Source organism: Pituophis catenifer, unplaced genomic scaffold, assembly GCF_029215685.1.
Source record: "Pituophis catenifer annectens isolate HBS135680 unplaced genomic scaffold, rPitCat1.0.hap2 SCAF_7, whole genome shotgun sequence".
NCBI classification, from domain to species: Eukaryota; Metazoa; Chordata; class Lepidosauria; order Squamata; family Colubridae; genus Pituophis; species Pituophis catenifer.
The window spans coordinates 44,330,081-44,356,820 of NW_027256887.1; the positions used below are offsets into that span (position 1 = coordinate 44,330,081).

The following is a 26,740-nucleotide window of genomic DNA, read 5'->3' on the forward strand; positions in this document are numbered from 1 at the left end:
TTTTAATATTTTAATATCAGGAAATATCTACACTTTAACAACTTCTATGTAGTCTATGCAGATATTGCAAAGATGTTTCAAAAGATGCTACCATTCCCAGAAATTTGGAGAAAAGTGGGATGGTAGAACTATAAGTTTGATTTTAAAAAATATAGAAGACATTGCAGATACATTATTGAATGTTCAAAGATAGACTTCTCCCTTATTGATTACATTTATGGCACTAGTTTTACCCTGTTTATCTAAACAGAAATATTAGATGAGGTGATAAACAGAATTGTGCAATCCCTGTCTCCCCGATCTTATTAGTTTAGGTTAATTGAAACTAATCCTAGAGAGCCCACTGTACCCATAAATATATGGCACATGTATATATACATAGTGGGCAAGGCCAAGATAATAAATAGCAAGTTGTAGACGCTAAGCACGGATAGACCTGATTAAGATTTGGACGGGAGATCACAAGACAATAGCAAGCTTGGTGTTGTTGGGTGCATAATTAATTCAGGCTGTATATTGATTTCCTCAAACTCTTTTCTTGTCTGCAATTTCTTGAGATGTTGGGATTACGGTAAATTCCTGAGTTGTTTCCCTTAGACTTTCTGAAACATTACTTATTGAGTGGGCTGATAATCGTGCTAGTAGGGAGTTTCATACATATTGGATAAATGATTAGCTCCTCTCTGCTGGACATCTCTGTAGTTGGGCCTTTGTACCAGGGATTTCCAAATGTGCTGTATCAAGAATTGGAATGTTTATATAGTCATTATTGCAGTTGGAGATCAGTGTAAAATTGTGGTCCTCAATGAGTTTGATAGTAGTACTTGGGAGTTTTAGCATTGTAGCTGGAGTTATATATAACGAGTGGCATGTCAACGTAGAAAAAACTACATGTTGTGTAATATTACTTTTAATAAAGACCAGCATCTATAGCTACTCTTTGCCTCTCAACTCCAGTTAGAAGTAGCTCTACAAGTCAGGGGTGAAATCTAAAAATTTTCCCTACCGGTTCTTTGGACGTGGCTTGGTGGTGGGGGTATCCTGTGACTGAGTGGGCCTGTCCATCTTGTTGTCACTCACAGCCACGCCCACTCAGTCACAAGACTCCCTCCCATCAAGCCACCTCCACAGAACCGGTAGGGAAAAATGTTTACATTTCTATTCTGCCGGCGTGTCCTTACCTTTCTCCCACGGCTCCGCCCACCCGCCCCATTCCCCGGAGTCAGGGAATGCACCATTCCCTGACTGCTCACCTTTCTCCCATGGTTGGCTGTCAGGGAAGGCAAGCACCCGAAAGATACCGGAGTCGCTCACTCTCCTTCTTGAATGAGCCGCTCTGGTCCACGCGCTGGCTGCGCAAGCGCACACCATTTATTTAATTCAGCGGCAGGTTGGGTGTGCGTTTGCGCAGCCGGCGCATGGACCAGAGCGGCTCATTCAAGAAGGTGAGTGAGCGACTCCGGTATCTTTCGGGCGCTTGCCTTCCCTGACAGCCAGCCACGGGAGAAAGGTGACCAGTAGGAGTCGGGGAATGGTGCATTCCCCGACTCTGGGGAATGGGGCGGGTGGGCGGAGCCGCGTGGCGAAGGGCGAGCAGGCAGCGGCTCCGCGGCAAGGCCAGAGTCGGGGAATGGTGCATTCCCCAACTTCGGGGAATGGAGCTGGTGGGCGGAGCCTCCAGCTGCCATTGCTACCGGTTCTCCGAACCACCGGCCATCATCTCTACATACTTGCCTGAGCCGGTCCAAACTGGGAGCATTTTACCCCTGCTACAAGTGCATAGTAGTTAGTGATTATTGACTCATTGGGAGAGAAAAGTGCAGTGAAGCTTATAGTTACAGTAAAAAGCTTGAGTATCTGGCAAGTTTTTCTGCCACATGTACCATGGAATGATAAGATTGAGAGAAACCTTGATTTGCTGGAGCAATTTTACAGTATGCTTCAGAAATTCTAACTAATGTGTTCTCTGGATTTTTTAGTAGGAGCCATGCCATAGGAATCAGTATTCCTGTTTGCGGGATGATTCTTGAGAATGACGAGAGTTTCCATTGTTTTTCATTATTTCCACTAAAAAAAAATCCATCTTTAGATTTCCCTGCAGAAGCAATATTTAACCAAAGTTATTGCTAATTTGATGATTTATGAGCACTGCTTGACCGTTTCCTATGAATCTAAAGACCAAAATAAAAGAAGTTGAATTCCTGACAGTTTTTCCTACTCTGTTTCACACTTGGCCCAAAAGTCAGTTTGACTCTGCTTTTAGAGATACTCTCAAATGTGTCACATCTCTATGCATCTCTTCAAACCCATTCTGGGATTTGATTGTGGAGGTATTTTATATTCTTTAAGGATTCAATGCCCTTATAGTCTGCTTTGTATTAAATAAAAAAGGATTAAATGCCAGTTTGGGGCAAAAATAAGTCACGATCATGTGACTGCAGGACTCTGTAAGTGAGAACAGTTGCCACTGGAGGGTAGCAGTTAAAACTTCGGAACTAGGTTGTAAGTATTTTTTTGGTGAGGTCCATTATATGTTTGCTAAGCCACAGGTCGTAAGTCAAGGACTACCTCTGCAACTTTTAAAATGTATTATTCTGTCTCCTGGTAGTTTACCCCTGTAATGACAATGGTATTATTAGGAATGCTGTAAATTCGTTGTTTCACTAAACATTAATACATGTTTAAAGGATACATAGCTTTTGGATACATTCTTTCTTTCTTTCTTTCTTCTTCTTTTTTTTTTTTTTTTTTGAAGTTGAGTACTGTACATTTTTTGTTTTTGCAGGGAATGGTTGTTTTTGCCAAATAAAATTGGAAGGGATGGCTGACTTCACATATTATGCTAAGCAAGGATAATGTATTTTTTCCAGGCTGTGGGCTGCCCTATTTTTGAATGGCAAGTATGGGGCTCTGCTCCAGAAGTGGATAAAACTTTGACAAAAACTATCCTTGAATTAAATTTTAAAAATGCAATTAAAATTTAAATCCTTCCTTAAGTTGAGCACAGCTGGTGATTTAGTATAGTTTTCTTGGCAGCAGTATAGAAATAGCATTGCCTTGACTTCTTCCAGAAAATATTCTCAACTTTGTCGTCTAGTCTACAGCCCTGAATTTTTTTGGTGGGTTTTCATTGAAGTATTAACAAGTTTCTGTCTTAGTTTTTGTTTTCTATGTATTTAGTAAATTTGCCATCTGATACATTTAAAATCAGTGAAAGAAAATGTAAATGAAAAATTGCTACAAAAGTTACTATGCTCAAAATAGAACATCTGGTTATATTTATCACATAAGCCTGTCAACAAAGCTTATTAGCTGCTTTTGCAAGTTGCCATCTGATCGGAATAATTTTGATTTTGAAGATTAATTTCCCATACTCTGAGAATTTGCTGTGATAATTTGCTGAATGTTATGAGGAAATTGTTCATAACTATATTGACATACATGCTAGATTTTAAACAGATTGAAGTGGGAGTGGGATGCTTACCCATTACTGTTTTGTGAAATCAGTTTCTGTTATCTTTGAGTAGATACCCACTATGTCTTTAGTATTATCAGTCCACTGCAGGATAAAAGCCTCTTCATTGAAGGTAATGGACCCTGCTGACCCAATGTGAACTGGTAGCTTTTTGACTCCCCAGTATGGGCTGAGATAACATGAGTGCCCTCAAATTACCCAATTTTGACTTCCATTCCTAGAGGAAAGGACTAGAACCTGGGTTGTCTTCTTCAGCATTTTAACTACTATCCACACTGGCTTTCTTGTATTGTATATTAAAATTAAATAATTGGTTTTCTTGGAGGCTAGATATGGAAGAATTGAGAAACAGATGCAGAAAGTAGTAGTTACCTGGCCATGAGATGGCCTTTATCTAAAACATAGGACGCCTACTTAGATTCATAGCTATTAGGTGTTATACTAAAAGTCTGTTAATTTAGAAGGATGAGAGGAAACCTCAAATTTAACCCATGAAATATAAAGGTGATTTTCAACTTGGTACTAATGATAGTAGGCAATCAACTACTGCATAATGGCTTCATTTCTAATCTCATTGAACCATGTTTATAAGTCTTCTGAGAAGTCAAGCCATGACTTATTGGGTGTGATTTACTGCTGAACACAGGTTGAGAAGTCTGACAGCTTGACTGCTCACTCTTTGCTTCTGTCACTTTGGGAAAAGGACCATTGTCTTAAGCCCAAAGAGTAACATAATGAGTACCTTCATCTGGCAGCTATACTAATTATTGAGTTACCAGTATTAGTTATTAATCCTTCCTTCCTGTGGCCCCAAGGACGAAGAAATGCTATTGTTCTTATTAATGGTAAGGCGCTTGACAGTTGGCCTGGAGGTATCCCATTGAGGTAAAGTGACTCTGCTGCTTTTTTTTTTTTAATCCCTCTGGGTGAGGACCAGAAGTATATCTGGGGTGTTGGTGTTATAAGAACTCTGTCCTGGGTGATGGGGATATCTTGGGAGACAAGGAGCAGTCCATTCTTGGGGACAAGGAACTATTATCTTGAAATGGTTCCATGTTCCAGCACCTTGATCTTAGCCCTGAGGTCCTGTCAATGGGTATTCAGTTGCTTTGGTCTCCAGTTGCTGTTATTGAATGCTAGGTTGGACTGTAGTAAAGCTCCGTTTTATCCCTGATTTGATCATGGATGAGAGGACCAACTTGGAATGTGTTGCCAAACTTCTCATATACACCTGCCTAGCAATTGCTCTAACCAGTGGTAGCACTTTTGATTGTGTCACATTCTGCAGGAATTTATTTGATATCAACCAGTAAGAGTTTCCATAGAATGAAGCATGTACTATTGGACTATTTTGGATAAATTAATCTCTGTGACCTTATTAATATTTATCCCTTTCTACTTAGTCAGGTAGTTATGATTGGAGAATATACTCAATTTGGGGCAACTTGGGTCCCTGACTGATTCTTCTCCCTGTTGCCATTCAGGGTCAATTCAATTTGCTGTGAATGTTTTCTGACCAGGGCACTTTTAGCAGTTCATTAGCCAAACAATGATCCATTGGGTCATCCTTTCAGAGATATTTCCTTACCAGATATAGACTTGTCTAAAGGAAAATAACTGATCATTAATATTTATACATTGTCTTTTAGGAGGCTGAATACGGTGGGCATGATCAGATAGATCTGTATGACGACGTCATCTCTCCATCTGCCAATAACGGCGATGCACCAGAGGATCGTGATTATATGGACTCTCTTCCACCATCTGTTGGAGATGATGTGGGCAAAGGATCAGCACCAAATGTTGTCTATACATATACAGGGAAAAGAATTGCATTATATATTGGGAATCTTACTTGGGTAAGTGCTGGATTAGTTACTGCTGTATTAGTCATTTAGTCTATAATCAATTTAACTCAAAATTATTTAAGTTTGACAGTCTCTCTGTAACATTTGTTGGTAAACAGGTCTGAAAACTTACTTGAAGGTGCAAATATGAAACTTTTTTCCCATGTGGAACATAAACTATTGCTGAACTGTAACTGTGATTGTAATATACTTTTTAGAATTTGTAATCAATAACATATTTGTAAAATGAACTTGCAGCTTACTTATTTTTAAAATATGGAATATGTTGTGGCGTAAATTTGTGCATTCTTGTTGAACATTCTTGTTGTGAATGGTGTGTTGAGAAAAGTATTGTGCTTTTTTGCTGTTAGAAAATGTCATTTACAACTGTTTTGCAGTGGACCACAGATGAAGATTTAACTGAAGCAGTTCATTCACTTGGTGTAAATGATATTTTGGAGATAAAATTTTTTGAAAACCGTGCTAATGGCCAGTCTAAGGGGTAAGAATGTATTTAAATTCAGCACAGATGCTATTTCTAAAGATGTATTATAGTATATTTTATTTTGAAAGACCAGGCTAATGAATGATAGGGAAAAAATTAGGTGGGAAGAAGACCAGAGATCAGAATGAGAAAATTGTAATGATTTTACAGAATCGGATTTTAGATTTAGATTTAGATTTTATTGAACTTTTATACCGCCCTTCTCCCAAAGGACTCAGGGCGGTGTACAGCCATATTAAAACACATATAAACCATAAAATTTAAGAACAATTTAAAAACAAATATATAGAATTTGGCCCACGAAATTAAAAACTAACAAACACCCAATTTAAAAATTCGTATTAGGCCAGCCCGGCTTGTTGGAATAAAAGAGTCTTCAGGGCACGGCGAAAGGTACGCAGGTCGAACCTCTAGGGGCAGCTCATTCCAGAGAGCTGGTGCCCCCACAGAGAAGGCTCTCCCCCTGGGTGTCGCCAGTCGACATCGTTTGGCCAACAGCCCCCTGAGGAGCCCCTCTCTGTGGGAGCGTATTGGCTGGTGGGAGGCTATCGGCGGCAGAAGGCGATCTCGTATATACCCTGTAATATTACAGTAATAGCTGAGACAACCTAGTAAAAGTATTTCTGGAAAACTTGGAAGATAATTTATGGAGTAAAAGAAATAGTCCCACATATAAAAATAAGTCATGATTATAACCTTCGTTGTGAAGGTTGTTGAGAGTGTGGTGGCGCGGCAGCTTCCCCAGTACCTGGATGAAGCTGTCTATCTAGACCCGCTCCAGTCCGGCTTCCGGCCTGGGCACAGCACGGAAACGGCATTGGCCGCGTTGATGGATGATCTCTGGGATAGGGGTTGCTCCTCTATCCTGGTCCTGTTAGATCTCTCAGCGGCTTTTGATACCATCAACCATGGTATCATGTTGCACCGGTTGAAGGGGCTGGGGGTGGGGGGCACCGTTCTGCAGTGGTTCTCCTCCTACCTCTCTGACTGGTCGCAATCTGTGTTGATGGGGGCAGCAGTCGACCCTGAGGCACCTTGCTTGTGGGGTGCCACAAGGGTCAGTCCTCTCGCCCCTTCTGTTCAACATTTATGTAAAGCCGCTGGGTGAGATCATTCGTGGCTTCGGGGTGGAGTTCCATCAGTACGCTGACGACACCCAGCTGTACATCTCCACCCCAGGCCACCCCAACGATGCCCTTGAAGTGATGTCCCAGTGCCTGGAGGCCATGCGGGCCTGGCTGGGGAGAAACAGGCTCCGACTTAACCCTTCCAAGACCGAGTGGCTGTGGCTTCCGGCATCCCGATATAGCCAGCTGGTGCCATCGCTGCCTATTGAGGGCGAATCACTGGCCCCCACGGAGAGGGCTCGCAACTTGGGCGTCCTCCTGGATGCACGGCTGTTTTTAGAAGAGCATATGACGGCCATGGCCAGGGGGGTTTTTTATCAGGTTCGCCTGATACGCCAGTTGCGTCCCTTTCTAGATCGGGACTCCCTATGCACAGTCACTCAGGCACTCGTCACTTCCCGCCTGGACTACTACAATGCTCTCTACATGGGGCTCTCCCTGGGGTGCACCTGGAGGCTCCAGCTGGTCCAGAATGCGGCCGCGCAGGGGATTATGGGAGCGACGGGGCGCTCCCATGTGACACCTCTCCTGCGCGAGCTGCACTGGCTCCCGGTGGTCTTCCGGGTGCGCTTCAAGGTGTTGGTGACCACCTTTAAAGCGCTCCATTTAGGGCTGGGGTATCTACGAGACCACCTTCTGCCACCAATAGCCTCCCACTGGCCAGTAGGCTCACACAGAGAGGGCCTCCTCAGGGTGCCGTCTGCCAGACAGTGTCGGCTGGCGACCCCCAGGGGGAGAGCCTTCTCTCTGGCGGCGCCCGCCCTCTGGAACAACCTCCCCCCAGAGATACGTACAATACCAGTTCTCCGGACTTTTCGTCGGGCCCTGAAAACTTATTTATTTCACCTAGCCGGGCTGGTTTGATCCCACAATTTTTGGTTAAATTTAACTGATTTTAATTGGGTTTGTTTTAAATTGTGGCCAAAAATATTTAATTATTTTAAACTGTTTTTAAATTTTGTATGTTCTGTTTTTATTCTGGCTGTTCACCGCCCTGAGTCCTGCTGGAGAAGGGCGGTATACAAATTGAAACAAACAAACAAACAAACAAATAAATAAATAAATATTTTGAGTTACAGTGGTATATTTTAAGTGGTTGAATATAATACGTCTATGATTGCACATTGTGCTAAATCATAATGTAGCTTGGTTTATCATGTTATTCATCTTTTAGGAATCTGTTAAAAATCCTCATCATAAAATTATATTGTCTGTCCTCCAGATTTGCTCTTGTGGGTGTGGGATCTGAAGCATCTTCCAAAAAGCTGATGGACCTGTTGCCCAAAAGAGAGTTACATGGTCAAAATCCTGTTGTAACTCCTTGTAATAAGCAATTTCTGAGTCAATTTGAACTGCAATCAAGAAAAAGTAAGAATTGTTCTCTAGTACTTCTTATGAACTGGAAAAACATTTTTAGGGGAGGGGTTAGAAATTATCAATTATAATACATATTTGAATGATTAATAATTTTAACATAATCTGCTATCTTTCAATCTCATTTACTGAAGGTCTGCATTGTTCAAACTACTATTGAAGACTGCTGGAAATAGTATGTTTTGGAAGTAAAAGAAAAACATGTTTCTTTGGTTTGAGTAACAAACGCTTCATAGGGATTTTTAACATCTATATGGCTCAAAATTATTTTAAAAAATGTTTTGGATAGAGTACAAGCACAGCATGTCTTCTTTAAGGGCTATGTATTTCCTGATCGTCACTGTTTTAATGAATTACCATATTTTTTGGTCTATAAGATGCATTCCTCCCCCCCCCCCCCCAAAAAAAAAAAAGCGGGTGAAAATGTCTGTGAGTCTTATAGAGCGAATGTTGCCAAAGCCCCACTGGTCCCCACCCTTCGGTTTCTGCCTCCCAATTTGCCTCCTTTCAGCAAACAGCAAACAGCCTGGTCAGCTTCAGCACAGCCTGATTTAGCACAAGCAGCTGATTGGTGGTTGGATCGGCCTCCCAGAATACTGCCAATCAGCTGTTGCAGCTGTGGGGATCGCCACCACCTCAATGCAACCCCATTTTCTGCCTCTGTGCATCCTGTTTTCAGCCAGTTCCAGGCCGTGGGCCTGTTCCAAACAGCTGCAATAGGTGGCGGCAATCTCTGCCGCCTGTAACGGGCCAAAAATGGAACATGCAGAGGCCGAAAACAGGACACATGAAGATGGCGATAGGCAGTGATGGGCGGCAGTGATCCCTGCAGCATGGAACAGTTGATTGGTGATATTCCAGGAGGCTGATCCAACCGACAATCAGCTGCTTGTGCTGAAGCTGACCAGGCTATTTGCTCTTTGCTGTAAGGAGGCAAATTGCTGGGAGACAGAGGCAGATTTTTTTTCTTCTTGTTTTCCTCCCCAAAAGCTAGGTGCGTCTTATGATCTGGAGCGTCTTATAGTGCGAAAAATACGGTAGTTAAAGCACTGTGTTTTTAATATGACACTTAAAGCAGGACATCTTTTTTCAGACTTATGCGGAAGTCTGAAAAACAGACACTGCTTTAATGAAGAGCAAAGAGGTGCTGCATTTGTGTAAGGCTTAAAGCATTTATTGGGAACCATTTTTAAAAATGTGCAGAGTTTTACTATTTCATGTCTTCTATATAAAAAAATAGTAACAGTTAACTTGAATGCTTGTGCAAGTCCCATTGATAATGGAAGAAGGTGGTGGTTCATGTATTCATGATTTTTACAACTGAGTTTAAACTGTTTCTGTGTTGCTAATTTACTTTTATATTGTAATAGAAAATCTCAAGAATGTTTACTATGTAATTCTTTAAATTAAATAATTGTTTACTTCTATGGATAAGTTATTTTGCTCCCTGAAGGTATGTTTTACTGCCTGTCTTGTAGAACATCACTACACTTCCACAAAATAAACCAAAGTGGTTTACCTTCTGAAAAATTTAAGTTTCTAGCGTGCCTATTGGTATGCGGAATATTTCGGGCACCTGAAGTTTATTAAGCAATTTAGATATTCTGCTATTTAATCAAAGTGGTGAGCAATATAAGTATCATGAACAAAGAGGGTTAATCAGATTTTCATCAGATGTGGTTTGTGATCTTTATTTACAAAAATGCTTTTAGATCTTGCTAAAGAAATAATAAAGACCATTTATCAAAATTAAGCAACTATTTATTAATTTGTTCAGGGATTTGGGAATTGCTTTTTCAAAGCTCACAGAAGCACTATAGATTATCTCATGGGTCATTTTGAAAAAAAAAATCAAGTCCTGAAAACACATTGGATACACTTAACTCTAAATATATGTGTAGTACCGGGAGTCCTTGCCTTACAACAGTTCATTTAGTGACTACTCGAAGTTACAACAGCATTGAAAAAAGTGATTTATGACTGTTTTTCACACTTTATGACCATTGCAGCTTCCCCATTGTCACACGATCAAAATTCAGATGCCTGGCAATTGACTCATATTTATGACTGGAGTCATGTGATCACCTTTTGCAACTTTCTGACAAGCAAAGTCAATAGGAAATCCAGATTCACTTAACAACCATGTTATTAACTTAACAGTTGCAGTGGATTCACTTAACAACACTGGCAAGAAAAGGTCGTAAAATGGGGCAAAGTTAACAAATTTTTCATTTAGCAACAGAAATTTTAAGCTCAATTGTAGTTATAAATTGAGGACTACATGCAACTTAAATTCTAGCCTTAAAAATATTTTAAGATCTTAAATTCTAGTAAATAGAAAAAAACCTAGAGAATGGCAAATTCTTTTTTTCTTGGTAAAAAATTCTTTGTGCAATTTTCTTTCGAAATAGAAACATACATTGTTAACTTTGTCAACAAAAACATACAAAACAAAACTCTTATTAAAAAACATGTTGACTGTAAAACAGAATTGCCAAGGAAAACTATAATTGACATAGAATAAACCAGTTTAAAAGTCTTGTTAATTCCATAGTACACTTCAAAGACTTTATTTCATTAACTGCAGCTACACAATCAGGCCAGATGTCTGGTGAAGGAAAAGCTGGTCCCCCAGGAGGCGGTTCACGAGCAACTTTTCCTCCAAGTAACAGAGGGAGGGGCCGTTTTCCAGGTGCCCTTCCTGGAGGGGACAGATTTCCGGGACCAGCTGGACCCGGAGGGCCCCCTCCACCTTTTCCAGGTAAAGTATTTCCTACTGTTTTGCAGTTTTGTTGTCCTGCAGAGGTAGAAGCCTTGAGGCTTCTTATTTTGTTCCTGAAATTTAATAGTTCAGAATGAAATATTGATGTATTATATATTGAACTAAGACTTAAACATAGTATAATACAGTTGTGCAATAAATAGGAACAGAAATGTAAAATATTTTAATTTTTGTTGCTGTACTGCAAACTAATGGTTTCTCTTCTATTAAAATACAGACATTCCTCTTTTTTCCTTTGAAAAGGTAGTCAGTTTAGAATAGAATGAAACTCCTTTTAAAGCTGCCTAAGTTGTTAAAAGCTTTCCTAAATTGTCTTGTTAAATAAAAGGAATAACAACAACATAATTTATTAAATGTATATTTCACCTGATTCCCAGTGAGACTCAGCAGTATGGTATGGTAGCTTTATTATAAGGCTTCTTCCATATTTGGTCATTTTCATTTTTATTTACTTTGATGGTATGCTTCCTCTATGTTCTACTGTTGATACTTCCCTTCTGAGGCTCTACTCAAATTGAGAGTCTTTTAAATAAAAGAGACAGAGAAAGAAAACTACTTTGAATAATTCTTTTGTAGGAAACAAATAGCAAATTAAATGACATTAATATTTTTATTTTTTTATTCTTCCTTTGCCTAGAAAGGGGAGAATTGAAATCTGACATCTATTTGGATTTTATCTATTAGACAGCATACTTATTGCAAATGTTTTATGTATTTGGAGAAAATATGGACAATAGAATATTAATAATAGACATTTTTCCCTCCCTCTTTAGCTGGACAGACTCCTCCACGTCCACCTCTAGGTCCTCCGGGCCCACCAGGCCCACCAGGTCCTCCTCCACCTGGCCAGGTTCTGCCTCCTCCACTAACTGGTCCTCCTAATCGTGGTGACCGTCCCCCTCCTCCAGTTCTGTTTCCAGGACAACCGTTTGGCCAACCTCCATTGGGTCCACTTCCACCTGGTCCTCCACCTCCAGTACCAGGCTATGGTCCTCCACCAGGTCCTCCACCCCCACAGCAAGGCCCTCCTCCACCTCCAGGTCCTTTCCCCCCTCGTCCACCTGGTCCTTTAGGACCACCCCTTACACTGGCTCCTCCTCCTCACTTACCTGGGCCACCACCAGGTGCTCCCCCTCCTGCCCCACACGTGAATCCAGCTTTCTTCCCCCCACCAGCCAATAGTGGCATACCTACATCAGACAGTCGTGGTCCACCACCTTCAGACCCATATGGCCGACCTCCACCATATGACAGAGGTGATTATGGGCCACCAGGCAGGTGAGTATGCCTTTTGCATTTATATTTATTGATTTAAAGGAATTCTAGAGACTGTTCAGATAGTATTCTCTCATTTTGGACAAGGGATATTCAACATCTGGTGTCATCATTAAAACAGTATTTTCCTAATTTTAACCCCCCTCTGAATATTTTATGACTTTGGGATCTCCAATGTTCTTCTGCTGATAAGAGTTCTAGAATTCTTTGCAGTGGGGAATATCTGGCATTTTGCATTAGAAAGTGATACAAAAAGAAAATACATTTCACTGGAGAAAGCCTGCTAAAACAAATTTGAGGCTCTTAATTGCAAAAAAGTGTATATAGAGCTCACCTATACTTTAGCTGAATAGTCACTGTTCCTCTTTGCTACTATTTGCTTCTCAGGGGTGTTGTGACACCTGCCTACCAAAGCAGGGTACCAAACAGTTGATTAAAAATGCTGCTTAGGTCTTTTGTCTTCCATTCATTTACATATTTATTTGTTTTTGTCCTTTATATATTATATGTAAGCGTTTTAAAGAATGTATTATGAATATTATTTTAATGAGATATATTACATCTCTCTTGCCTTCTGTAGCTTTGCTTTTAACTTTAATAAGTCCTTTACTCACAAAAACAGCTAACCATTATGCAGGGAGATGCTTGTTACTTATATAACAGACATGGCTTTTGCTTTCTTCTGCCTCCTATACATAGATACCATCTGCTCTGGAATGTTAAAATTCATTATTCTGATGGACACAGTTCTCTCAGTGTCATGATAGCCTATAATAAGTTCAAGTATCTACTGTCTTAAGATTTAAGTGACAGGGTTCGACTGGTTTGAAGAGATAAAATTGTTTTGGACCCTGTGTGGATACAGATTGCTCTGCAGTAGCCGAGTGCAAACATGCAGTCCTGAGAAAAGAAGTATCTGTGTTTATGGAGTTATTGCAAGTACTATAAGAGTGCGCTTCTGTATACAAAAGCACTTTTTCCTTTCAGATTCAAAATACTACAAAGCTCTACTAAAGTCAGAATTAGAAGAGTCCTCTAATAAAACCTATGTGGATTGTCTTTGGCATGTTTTTCTTTTCAGTCTGCTGTACCTGTATATAGGGATCTTCATTTGCAATATCTATTGTCTAGAATAACCAGGCATTGTGATAGAGTCAGAGAATCTTTTCAGATGGCAGAATATATGAGGAAATGCCCATTACAAAATAAAGGACGACAACAGGCATATTGCACTGTATTTGAACAGTATCTTTTCAATATTCAGCTTATGAATATGTATAGCAAATTCACATGACTGCTTCACCACTCCATATTTCAGTTTTTAAAATCCACTTATTCATTTTAAAACATGCTGTAGGCTTATGGTGTTTCTTTATATTTATTTTTTTGATGGTATTTATATTATGTTAATGTTATAACACCTCTCAAAATTTTATAGATTGTGATACATAACATTTTTTGCATGTTGTGAGTATATCAGTAAAGCTTTGTGGGCATGAAGATTTGTTTAAGTAGCATAGTTTTTTTCTGAAACATTGAGTCCAGTAGTATTAATTTATTTGTTGAAATTTAAAATATAAAATGTAAAAAAGCTTATTTTTATGAAGTTAAAGCATTATGCATAATTGCTTGAAAGAATATGCAAAGAACTCAATAAATTTCTATTTTTATATAGAGAATAATTTAATAAGCAAAGGAGGGCTGAGGGTGGTGAAAGGAGAAGTAGAACCTCTGCACATAATGACCAATATTTTCATGATGATCTCAACTACAATCCATAACTATATTTAAATTGTCAATTATATATCATAGGCGTTTCACTGGAAATAACATGTCCATAAGAGAACAATTACATATGCCATTGTATTGGAGACAAACGAAAAATAATACTCAAAACGCAGGGAGGTATGAATTTTTAGACATTTCCTCTTATGCTAAATCAGCTATAGGATCTTGATCCACTTCTTGCTCTTAAGAGGATAGAATTGCTTATTCTGCATTTTCTTTCTACCAGAAGAACTAACATTTGCAAGAAACATTTCTCAAAAGCAACTTAAGTCATATAATTTAAAATGCTGGAAAGAATATGAAGAACATATAGTCTAACATCACACAAGGCATGATCTCCTTTCTAAGTGTCTCAGTGAAATTACATGATTTTGATTTGTATTTGTTACAAGCTGAGGGGAGGAAAAAACAGGTTAATTAATTATATCTTGGGTGTAGCAGAGTGCCTGTAGAAGGGAAAAGGGGCGCTCTATTCTTATTGTCAGTCTTCAGATCTTGTTGAAGATACAGATTGACAGAAGTCACAAAGTTCAAAAGGGCACTGGCAGAATAAGTTAACATTTTCTATCTCCAATTTTAGGTAATTGAGTAATTTTTAGGTAATTAAGTAATTAGCCAAATGTGTAGTCACCATATTACCTTGCTTATGTGTACTATATCATTACAGAACATAGAATATTTTTAATTCTTGGCACAATTTACTCGTTTCTTATTAAAAAAAAAATAAGCATATGTATTGAGGCCATACTGGTTGATTGGGGCAACTTTGGTTTTGTACCTGAATTATCATACATTATTGACAGAAGTTTTGTAAGCATCTGAAGTTTTCTGAAGATGGAAAGCACTGCATAAATATATCAGTTATTGCTTTTGTGATAGTATACTTTTTTTCTCTCTAGCTTGCAGGTTTTGTATTGCAAAGAAAAATCTTTCCTTTATGTGTTTTGCTTATAATTCCATACTAAAATTCTGCTGGAAGTAAATAAAAATGAACTTGTGTCTGTTTGCAGAGAAATAGATGCTGCAAGGACACCATTAAGTGAAGCAGAATTTGAAGAAATTATGAATAGAAATAGGGCTATCTCTAGCAGTGCCATTTCAAGAGCTGTATCGGATGCAAGTGCTGGTCAGTATATTTAATTTATGACTATTTTGTTCTATAATCGGTATTTACATGTAAGCAAGAGATGAACTGGAAACAATAAATATGGGAAGTAAAGCTTTCTGATCAATGTATTATAAGGATATTTATTGCTTACTACTATGCTTATCCAAAGGACTGGTTCCTCCTATGTGAATTGGGACATTTCTTCTGGAGAGGTAATTTTTGTGGCTTGATTTTCTTATATATGCCCCCACAGATGGGGTTCGCAACTTGGGCATCCTCCTGGACTCACGGCTGTCTTTTGAAGAGCATATGACGGCCGTAGCCAGGAGGACTTTTTATCAGGTTCGCCTGATTCGCCAGTTGCATCCCTTTCTGGATCGGGACTCGTTACGCACGGTCACTCACGCCCTTGTCACCTCACGCCTGGATTATTGTAATGCTCTCTACATGGGGCTCCCCTTGAGAAGCACCCGAAGGCTCCAACTGGTCCAGAATGCGGCCGCGCGGGTGGTAATGGGAGCAATGTGGCGCTCTCATGTAACCCCCCTCCTGCGCGAGCTGCACTGGCTCCCAGTGGTCTTCCGGGTGCGCTTCAAGGTTTTGGTTACTATCTTTAGAGCGCTCCATGGCTCAGGACCAGGGTACTTACGAGACCGCCTCCTGCCACCAATAGCCTCTCACCGACCAGTTCGCTCCCATAGAGAGGGACTCCTCAGGGTGCCGTCGGCCAAACAATGTCGACTGACGGCCCCCAGGGGGAGAGCCTTTTCTGTGGGGGCACCTACCATCTGGAACGGGCTTCCCCCAGAGTTACGAAACATCCAAGACTTACGCATATTCCGCCGAGCCCTGAAAACATTTCTATTCCAACAAGCTGGTCTGGCCTAACTCTCCCTTTTTAATTGGCTTTTAAACTGTCTTTTAAATTGGGTTTTAAACCTCTTTAGATAAATTTGGATGTTTTTTAATCTTTGAGCCTAAATTACTTAATCTGTTTCTTAATAGTTTTTAAATTCTATATGTATTTGTATTTATTATGGCTGTTCACCGCCCTGAGTCCTTCGGGAGTAGGGCGGTATACAAATATGAAAAATAAATAAATAAATAAATAAATATATAACTTCCAAGGGCAAGGAAGTGGGACTTTGTTTCTGAAGCACAAAAAAAGTATAAGTCTACACCATACACTTGACCTTTGGCCCCTCTATTTGTGTTTCAGCTCTGACTAATGCTATCTTTTCAGAAAGCATTTAACATACAATATTTTTATTCATTATTTTTGTCTGATTTTAAAGCTTTACTAATCAATGACATCATAAATTCTTTTAACTTTTAGGTACAAAATACTTTTTGGATTTTTAAACATTTTGCTTTTATTTAATAAAACAGAAAAAAAGAAAGCAATAATTAAAAAAATATATAAGAGCAACAAAATTGTATACTTATATGAATACACATGTGGAAAATTTTTACACAGGTGCAAGAAAGGATAGGTATACCATATTTTTATTGTTCATATATAGTCTATATCTGTAAACTAAACTATAATTCAGAAATTGCAGGTATCATCAGCTCCTCTATCTACTGAATTATTTGGAAGAGCACTATGGTATAGATGTCTAATAATGTTGCTTACAACATTATTGAATTAATGTTTGTAAGAATGATGAATCTGTGTATTGTATGTTGGAAGAGGGGGTATAGGACAACTTGCTATGGCCAAATCACACGGCCAACTTGCTGCAGTCAACTAGCTGCTAGACAATTTGCAGCGGGACAAGAGTTATACTAATATTGAAGAAATGGAATAGAATCATTAAAGAAAGGATGCAAAAGGAGGGACAAAATGAAATGTGAATGACAAAATTAAAATATTTTTTTAATTAAATTGAATTGTTGAATTGGCCTGTGGCGAGTTAGCCGTGGTGACTTGTCCTACAACGAATTGTCTGCAGCAAGTTGGCCAAGGTGAGATGTTCCATTCTGGAAGGGGGATGGGGAGTGGACTCATAGAGCACCTATGATAGCATGCTTTACTAAAAAAACATTTTTGTACAGAGACTATTTGTGTCGGGAGGAATTCAAGAGTGGAATCTTTTCCTCTAGTATATCATTATATTTTTTTAAGTGGTGGAGTTAAATCTTATGACTCAGTCCTATTCATTCATTTTAAGTTCTAGTTTATAATCTAAAGTGGCATAAGGCAAGAACTGATTTATCATCTTACCGTATATTTGTATGATTTTAGTTTTTAATACATTTTTGAGGAAGAATAGAAAATATTTGAACTATAGAGGTTTCTATATTAAGCAAACATATCTCTGTTCACCAAATTCTTATTTTTCAGCGGAATATGGAAGTGCTATAGAAACCTTGGTGACTGCAATTTCATTAATTAAACAGTCCAAAGTATCTGCAGATGATCGCTGCAAAGTACTTATTAGCTCTCTGCAAGATTGTCTTCATGGGATTGAATCAAAGTCTTACGGTTCTGGGTCAAGGTAAACCTTTTGTTTAAAAATCTTGACTGATATTTAATAGAACAAGAAGAGTTATGTAATAAATTATGATTCTTGGATCCCTTTTTATCTTTCCACATTCAATTTTTTGGTTAGGAAAATGCATGTAAAATTTAAACATTCATTTTTAGTCACCCAAATTTCTATTCAGTGGTGTAGCAATCCTATTTAAACCACTTTTTACACACATAGAAATATATAAATAATTAAAAGAGAAGAGCCTTGGTAGTACAGGGGTTTAAGGCACCCTGTTATTAAGCTGGTTATTAAGACCAGCTGCCTGCAATTACTGCAGGGTTCGAATCTCGCCAAGGCTCAAGTTGACTCAGCCTTCCATCCTTTCTAAGGTAGGTAAATTGAGGACCCAGATTGTGGGGGCAATAAGCTGACTTTGTATAAAATATACAAAAGGATGAAGGCTATTGCTGAGCACATTGTAAGCCGCCCTGAGTCTTCGGAGAAGGGCAGCATATAAATCAAATTAAAAAAAAAAATTATTCTACAAACAAATGAAACTAAAATGATGAAAATGTTAGACTAGGAAGCAGGAAAACATTTTTGAAACAGCAACTAGCTCTGAAGTGAATCCATTAAAAAGAAATACACTATTTTCAACATCAATGCCAAGATTGTACATGAGATAGGAAAAATACTGTTTCCAAATTCAGAACAAACATTGTGTTCTTGAGGTCTACTAAACTTTTACTTCAGCCATACTTCAGGAGAATCAAAAAAAAATGAATACTTTGCAGATTTGGGTGAGATAAAATATGGTTGAGCAAATAAGACAAGGTTGGTGTACATTGCCCCTTCTTTCCTTCTCAGCAACCGGTATTCATGTACCACTGGCCCATCTCCTATCATCCTATCATTTTCCCAACCCTCCTGTCTTTCAGCTGTTGCCAATGATCCACTGGCCTGCAAAAATCCTGTTTTATTCATATGCATGGAGCAAAATAACCCTGCTTCATTTGTGGATGGACCAAAACATTCAAAGAAGCATGTTTTGGTTCAGGCATGGATAGTCCAAAACTAGCTCTTTAATGCATCAAGCTTTTGTGTACAGAACATTTTGCATATTTATAATTAGTACTACAAAAATCTATTTTGCCTTTTCATCTCCTAAGTAACAGTCATTCCTTGCATTACTTAGTAAAATGGGACTACCAAAACATTCATCGTAAGTTGTTGTGCTTGGGCTACATTCTTCCTATTCAAGACTTTAAGAAACTTTAGATTATTACAAGATATGTAAATTGATTTTAGAGAATTAAGGAAGTAATTTTTTTTAGAAGACGTGAACGGTCAAGGGAGAGAGACCATAGTAGATCAAGGGAGAAAAGCCGGCGCCATAAATCTCGTAGCAGAGATCGCCATGATGATTATTACCGGGAAAGAAGCCGTGAACGTGAGAGGCATCGTGACCGTGATAGAGACCGTGATAGAGAGCGTGATAGAGAACGAGAATATCGTCATCGTTAAGAGGTGGGCAGATTTGTTCCTGGATTATGAATTTATTAATCTTGAAATAATGTAATAAATATATATTCTTGAATTGTGTAGCAGTATGCTGTACTGAACACATTTTTCATTGGGAGATAAGGTCAGGTAAGTATGACAGTGATATTTCCAACTATTCCTTCCCTTTCCCTCCTTTGCTAATTGCATGCATTTCTTTTGGATGTGATATGTGATTTTTGTTGTCTTATCAGTTAATTGCCAAATAGCTAATTCAGATTTTTAGGATCCATTTGGTCCTATTGTTATATGTCCTATCCATAGATATTTGCAGAAAAGGAGAGCACCATGGGTTTTTCTTTAGGATTTAAGGAGCCAGTATTAGAATAGTCTTTACTTCTTAGCCACAGATTTGTAAAATAATATTTATAAATTTTTTGTGTAGTAATAGGAAGCCAAAGCTGAAACTAAGAGGTTCACGAAGCAACAGTTATTACAGTCAGTGGCTGCTATGCTTGAAGACTGACCTAGCGCTGCTTAACTGCCTGAACACATTTGTTTGCACTTGAAGCCTTTTGAAATCACTGGGTTCATTCATAGATTTGAGCATTAGACTTTAAGTATTAAAAAAAACCATAGCTAGTGGAAGTAAAATTGTAGAAAATTTTTAGAACTTCTGTTTCTGTATCTTTCAAGTTCTGTTTGACTACCCTATTTAAATGTGGATTAAACTAAAAATAAATATTGATTAATGCAGTATTTTCTACACATTAGAAATTCTGAAAAACAGTTAGATATTTGTAATATTGATTATTTATAGAACTTTGAATAGAATTCCTATTTTTAATAGACCTTTATAGCATGTAGAGTAATGAGATTCTATCTGAATGTATCAATACAGTTTCATGTATGTAATCATAAGGGGTGCTTTTTTTTTTTTTTTTACAACTTGTTTTCTGGTTCTTTTTCCACTCTTGATAAACCTTGTATGCTTTTTTCCAAACCGAGAAAATACACAGTTGTCTTTAATATTATTCATAGATTTGGGTTTTTTTTTAAAGTAGCATACGATATAGTCAGCAATGTGACATGTAGAGTAGCTTAATATTTGGTTTCCAAAGGTTGATGCTGTCTTATGTTTTAGTTGCAGTAAATTAGATGATAATGAGCTACTTTTTTGAGTATCACTTTCTTTTAATAGCAATAACAGTTACGTTTATATACTGCTCCATAGTGCTTTTACAGCACTCTCTGGGTGGTTTACAATATCAGCATATAGCCTCCAACAATCAGGGTCCTCATTTTACTGACCTTGGAAGGATGGACAGCTGAGTCAACCTTGAGCCCCATCAGGATCGAATTCCAGGCTGTAGACAGAGTTTGCCTGCAATACTGCATTCCAGTCACTGTACCACCAGGACTCTAATCATTTAAAAGTCACTATCATTCCTTTAAGATTCTAGTTGCATCAGTTTATTGCCCTTTTTTTAAAAGCCTGAACATTTATTTGAACATGCCACCAATAGTCAAAAATTACTTGAAGTTTCTCATTAGAGAATCATTATATTCCTTTTTTTAATCTTATAGTAATTGACATTTCTTCACTTCCAGATTTTTTCAGTAATCTAATAAAGGCTGTTTACTTCTGTAGGCATAGCTATTTAGTATCAGTTACATACTGATTAAGTAGAGAATAATTAACATGAACATGTGTTGTTTCACATAACAGGTATAATTTTGAGTATCAAAAGGTTTTGCACTTGTCAGATGGAATTCATGATTTTTTTCAAGAATAATAACAAGCACACTCAATACAAACTGAAAAATATATTAGATTTTCTTATTATCGATCGTCTTAATCTTTTCTGAGTAGATGGTGCTTAATATTTATTGTTGACCTGCATGCTCTTCTTACTTAATTTTATCTGCAGGATCTGTTTCTTGTATGAGGTGTTTACAAATGTTTATTATTTGCAAATAAGAATTACATTTACAGTACTTTTAAAGCAGTCTAGGTTCCCTTACACCTGACATTCATCAAGCCTCTTTCCTCACTTGATAACCCTGCATATTTTTAATGGAAACCTTTGTGCACAAGACAGACTTTAATCCACAATACTTATATTTGTAGTACTTCTTTCAAGTATAAAAGTTCTTGGAATTTAATGTACAGCAGTACAGTACAGCTTTATTTATTAATGCTTAGAGGTTTACTAAATGATGCACGGGCCAGTATGGGGGTAGGTATTTTTTATGTGCTGAGGGAAGATTTGAGGGCCATTAGTTAGGTATTTTATGATCTTAGTGCAGTGACTGCTTCCAGTAATTGTACAAACAGCTGAGTTTTTCGTAGAGAATCATCATCATAGTTTTGCTATTCATTTTATAAATAAAGAGCTATTGCCCTTTATGCATGTTTAACTGTTAAAATGTATATCTGTCAGTGATGGGAAGAAAAGAAAACACTCTTCTCATCTTAGAGAAACTTATCCCCAAATTCCAGAGGGAATGATATATTACAATGATCTGTCAAGAGATGTATTGTGGGAGTTGTATTCTGTCAGCATCTGGAGGGCCATGTGATTTCTGTTTGGGTCAAAGTAAAAGGAAGATCTCTTAATAAATGTAAATACATTTTTGAGGCAGAAGGTTTCAGGAACTTAGTAATACAATTAGAAGTCACAGTTAATATCCAGCTAATATCCTGCTAATCTGTCCATGTGAACATCCTACTAATTTAAACAGTGCTGAAAGGGTAATATGAGATAATATGTTTATTTAAAAATATAATTATGTTGATATATCAGTTAAAGAACCCTAGCTGTTTTGTATGAAAGACTTGATGTTAAAAGCCTAGAAAGTTATGTCTGTTCTTTTACATATGCCCAATATGGTTTTCAACTTCTTTTTCTTACTCCGCTATCTTCATTCCATTTAAAACACTTATTGGTGATAAGTGGAATGAGGTAAAACTCCCACTGGCTCCTGGCTAGTGACAAACAATAGGAAACTAAAAAAGATTTTACATGTAAATATAATAATTTAGCCTTTGTTGTTACAGTTTATTAAAACATTTTGAATAGACTATAGAGTGGTCCTTGCACATGTAATTCAAACTGGAGAAATTTTGTTTTAAATTATAATTTGCTTTTATGTCCTTGAAATTTCATTGTGTACATGTGTTCCAGTTTACACAATCTTTCAGTTACCTAATTTCAGTATAATAAGTTCAAATTCTATGAATTTAAATATTAAACAATATAAAACAATATGATTTGCCCTTATGCTTGCAATAATCTTCTAAATTTCATAATTTGAAATAATAGTATGTAATGTATACCTCAAATACCTAAAATTTGAAATATATTACTATATAATTTGCAATCTAATCATAAAATACAGTCTTTTAAATTTTCACTTTTTAGTTCTTAGGAGGAATTTGAATGAAGACTTGAATTTGGGGTTTTGAAAGATACTAGGAAACTTACATGAAAGTAGCTACATTTTGTCAATTATGAAAATAAGTAGCACTTGCCATTATGAGATAGAATGAGAGGTCTGCCTCAAGAGAGATACAGAGTTCTGTGTATTAATCATAAAACTCAAAGCAATCTGTTCTGAAAGTTGTATTTGGTTTCTCTGAAATAAAACTCATTTTTATTTTAAAAAGATGCATTATCTTGGGCACAGTTCTGAATCTGATGTAATGATACCATCTATGTTATATGAGGGTACCAGGTTTTTTATATAAAGGAAGATGGTTGAGGTAACAAAATTATGTTCTGTGACGATTATAGAACAACCAGCCCAAACTTACATCTCAGACCTTAAATTACGCAATAATTTGTCCATCTAAAAATATAGATTATCCAAAGAGTATATTGAAGGATAATGATACAATTTTAAATCCCAATTTTCACCTATGTCTTTGTTTTAATTAAACCAGATGCTATACTTATCAGCAGTACATAATCTTACGTTCCGGATGTGTCATCTGGTAATTAGTAATATAACTAGATGTACCTGTAACATAGTGACACAATTTTTATCAGTTTAATGAATTTTCAGTACAAACCTAAAATATATGAAGGATATTGAACACACACACACACACACACACACACACACACACACACAAAATGTATATTTTTAATGTTTTCCAAGTATAAATATGTTAAGTAGTCATATTAGGTTGGTGTCAAAAGCTTTTGACTAAGAGAAAGAATATTTCTGACTTAGGTAGAAAAACACTGCAAGATATCATCCTCAGACCCTGAGGAAATCAGTTTGCACAAGCTCTTCTTTAATGACTTCACAAAACTTCATTACTATGTGGTTTTTTGAAGTTTATACAGTATATTCAGACTTACTTTTCCTACTCAATTTTTATGAGTAAGATGAAACCATATATCTTGCAGACATACACTGCAAGAACTCTACCGCTCACCTTTGAACAAGAGTTTTTGAAAGTGCCAAAATTTGTTTTCTCTTTCTTCCTATGATTGAATCTTAAGATAATAATCACCTACATTTACTACAGCCATAGGAATTACTTGTAGTTTCTCTGAAATCAGATGTAACTTTCCAATTTTGTTTGGGGGTTAATGATTGAATGATCCCAAAATGGATTTTCACCTGGTTTCAATGTATTTAATGACATTTTTAAAAATGTGCCTTGACAATGTTCTTCTGGCTACTGGATTATTTTGGATGTTTTCATAAATTTCTGTATTTTTGTTATGTCTTTTGTAAATTGTCATTATAAAAGTACAAGAAAATTGTAAATATTTCAGATGTGTATCTATTTTCTTGTACTTAACAAAAAACCCAGAAATTTGTGTGCAAACAGCCTACAGATCATCATATTTGTTTTGGATGATACACATATTTAGATTAAAAGCTGAAAGCAACACAATTGCATAGAAATAACAATCACAATTTCAAAAATTGCTTCAGGCATGAAAATTGTAAATTATGGTATATCATGTGATGTGTTTAATAATTTTATGCTTTGTCATGAATAAGCATTTTAAAATGCAGGAATTTAAAAATGTTTTTAAGCTCTGATGCATATTATACACATTACAAACAAGATTTTTAACTAACGTTTTGAAAGTTTTCAATTTGTTTTTACTTACTTGCTTACCATGATTTGTTCTTGCAACCTTGATTAAAAAGGGGATGAATCAACCTAGCATTGATAGATTTGAGCTTCATTTGACAATAAATTTATCTCTGTTCTCAAACCACTATAAGCAAACCTCATTGTAATTTAAAAGTAGTTTAAATGCACATAATTCTTGGTCAAATTTGTGTAAAATTTAAAGTGTGGCTTTTTTTGTTTTTTACAAAGCATGTTCTTAAAACTTTTCTTTGTGAAGGAAAAAAAATGTTTCATTCTTGGAAAGAATATTTATATTCGCACATTCAGTGTAGTTTTCATGATCTAGTGGCTTCCAGATATGTTGCATTACTATTTGCATTTTCCAGTAGACACAAGAAATAATTACATTGGCTGAGGATGATAGAAATTATAATCTAGCATATGCACGCTGCACCAGATGGGTATGGTGCAATACTTAATGAAAAGTGGAAACATAAGATTTCTCCATCTTAGCATTTTATGTATAGGCATTGCACATACTAAAATGGTATCTAGCAGAATAGAATCAACACTTGTGTCCAAGCATAATGATTGTACTACTTCATCCCTTATCTATTTTGCATAAACTTTATATAAATATACAAAATCATAATAATTATGTATCACATGCATATCAGCTGACTGAACCTATATTTAGAACATAAGATGGTTACATCCTGTTCATGACCCTGGTAAAGTGTAATATTAAATGGATTAGGCAGATGTATTAAATACCTATATTCATGGCTAGATTAATCAATACTGTTACTCCTGTCTTGAGAGGCAATGCTAATTTGTTCTGAAATCAGTGAAATGTATAGAGAGAATAGCTGGTTGGATTAGATAGTTGGCAACAACTATGTCTCTCCCTTTTATAATCCAAATTTTTGTTTAAAATCTTTGCCAGAAAGCATTTCTTTTAAACCTAAAAGACTTGATATTTGTATCTGAAATTCTTATTCCAGATGATTGTATGTTTTATGTCTTTTTTGCTATAATGTTTATTTTACTGGTACTCTTTAGTACTGGTGGTTAAAAAATTGTGAATAATTATAAATCATCTTCCAGTTTTAGTAAGAATTATTTTGAGAACACCTATAATGGCAAAATGAATAGCAATTTTGTGCATGTTAGTAATTTTGCTATTATATTTGTACTACAGGTTTTATGCTAGTCCAGTTCCTTCATTTTCTCATAATTGTGGTTGTGAACACAATCATCCTTTTCTAATAGATTCATAACAAAAGTTGGTTTGAACTGCTTTCCTTATGTGAACTAATTTGATTTTGGAAGTGACAAAGATCATGGGGTTAAAATTCATTTTTCATCAAATATATTGAAGTGCATTTCTTGCTTACTATGGTTTGAGAACTTTTAAAGGAACTCAACAGTATTCTATTTTACTTGTTGCAGTTTTAGTTTTATTAGTTTCTCATATACCTCAAGTGTGAAAATATATAGAAATATGTGAAAAATTAAATTATTTTTTGTGAACTGAGTGGAATTTATTATTACAGTTTGAAATTTTAAGAAATTGTGACTGATTGCATTAGGTTATCGGATCCTAGCCAGACATAACTATGTATCAATATGGTATCTCTTTTGCTTTTGCCACATCTGTTCTGCCACATAAATGAGTAGGAAGCTGCTTTCCACTAATGCAAACTGGAAACTTTTATAATTTTTTTTTAGTCCAGACAAGATAAGGAAACTAGCTTGGATTAAAGATAAAACGATTGTGGCTTCCTGGCTTCTTCATCCCTTACATGAAAGGAGAAATGGCCAAACCAAAGGAATCCCATGATGATGCACAGAATTTAACTTAGCCAGAATTGAGTTACCCAACTTGAGTTCTTGTAATGTAGCTGTATAAATAAACAAATACTAGACACAACCAGTAAAAAAAATTCTAACTGATGTAAATGCAAAGTAAGATATATCACCAAAGTTTCATTTTGAATATGCAACTATATAATACTTAATAGTATTTAAAAGTAAAAGAACAGAAAAAACAGACATACATAATTGGACTTTTGTTGGAATACATTTTCCTTCCCAAAAGCTGAAATGCTAATGTTAGAATCTCCTTGGAACAGAAAAGCCAAAGTATTTTATTTACAAAGAAATAAAGTATACATTTTTCACATACTTAATCCATTAAAATACATAATCCATTAAAATACAACAAGCCTAAGACTTCATAGAAGATTAATTTGCAACTATGGTTGTGTGGTGTATGTTTGAAAAATAAGTGTTTATGTTACAATATGGGTATTAATCTCATTGAGAATTTTGCGGTGGGGGAATCAGGCTCTGAATATAAGGAATTACAATAAACT

At 36.7% G+C, this 26,740-nt stretch overlaps 1 protein-coding gene across 5 annotated transcripts in view; it reads left to right on the forward strand.

Moving 5' to 3' along the window:
* The window catches only part of CPSF6 (cleavage and polyadenylation specific factor 6), a 38,760-nt gene that overhangs the window by 4,225 nt on the left and 7,795 nt on the right, over positions 1-26,740 (forward strand). For 2 of the 5 annotated variants that reach the window (XM_070946786.1, XM_070946785.1), the window contains exons 2-10: positions 5,125-5,334; positions 5,721-5,824; positions 8,177-8,322; positions 10,916-11,089; positions 11,884-12,388; positions 14,198-14,290; positions 15,184-15,299; positions 17,629-17,782; positions 19,093-19,285. In XM_070946786.1, the coding sequence (XP_070802887.1) occupies positions 5,125-5,334; positions 5,721-5,824; positions 8,177-8,322; positions 10,916-11,089; positions 11,884-12,388; positions 14,198-14,290; positions 15,184-15,299; positions 17,629-17,782; positions 19,093-19,282 (1,692 nt within the window). In that variant the 3' untranslated portion in view covers positions 19,283-19,285. The remainder of the gene's footprint in view (positions 1-5,124; positions 5,335-5,720; positions 5,825-8,176; positions 8,323-10,915; positions 11,090-11,883; positions 12,389-14,197; positions 14,291-15,183; positions 15,300-17,628; positions 17,783-19,092; positions 19,286-26,740) is intronic. The other 3 variants (XM_070946787.1, XM_070946788.1, XM_070946789.1) reach the window with 3 other exon arrangements.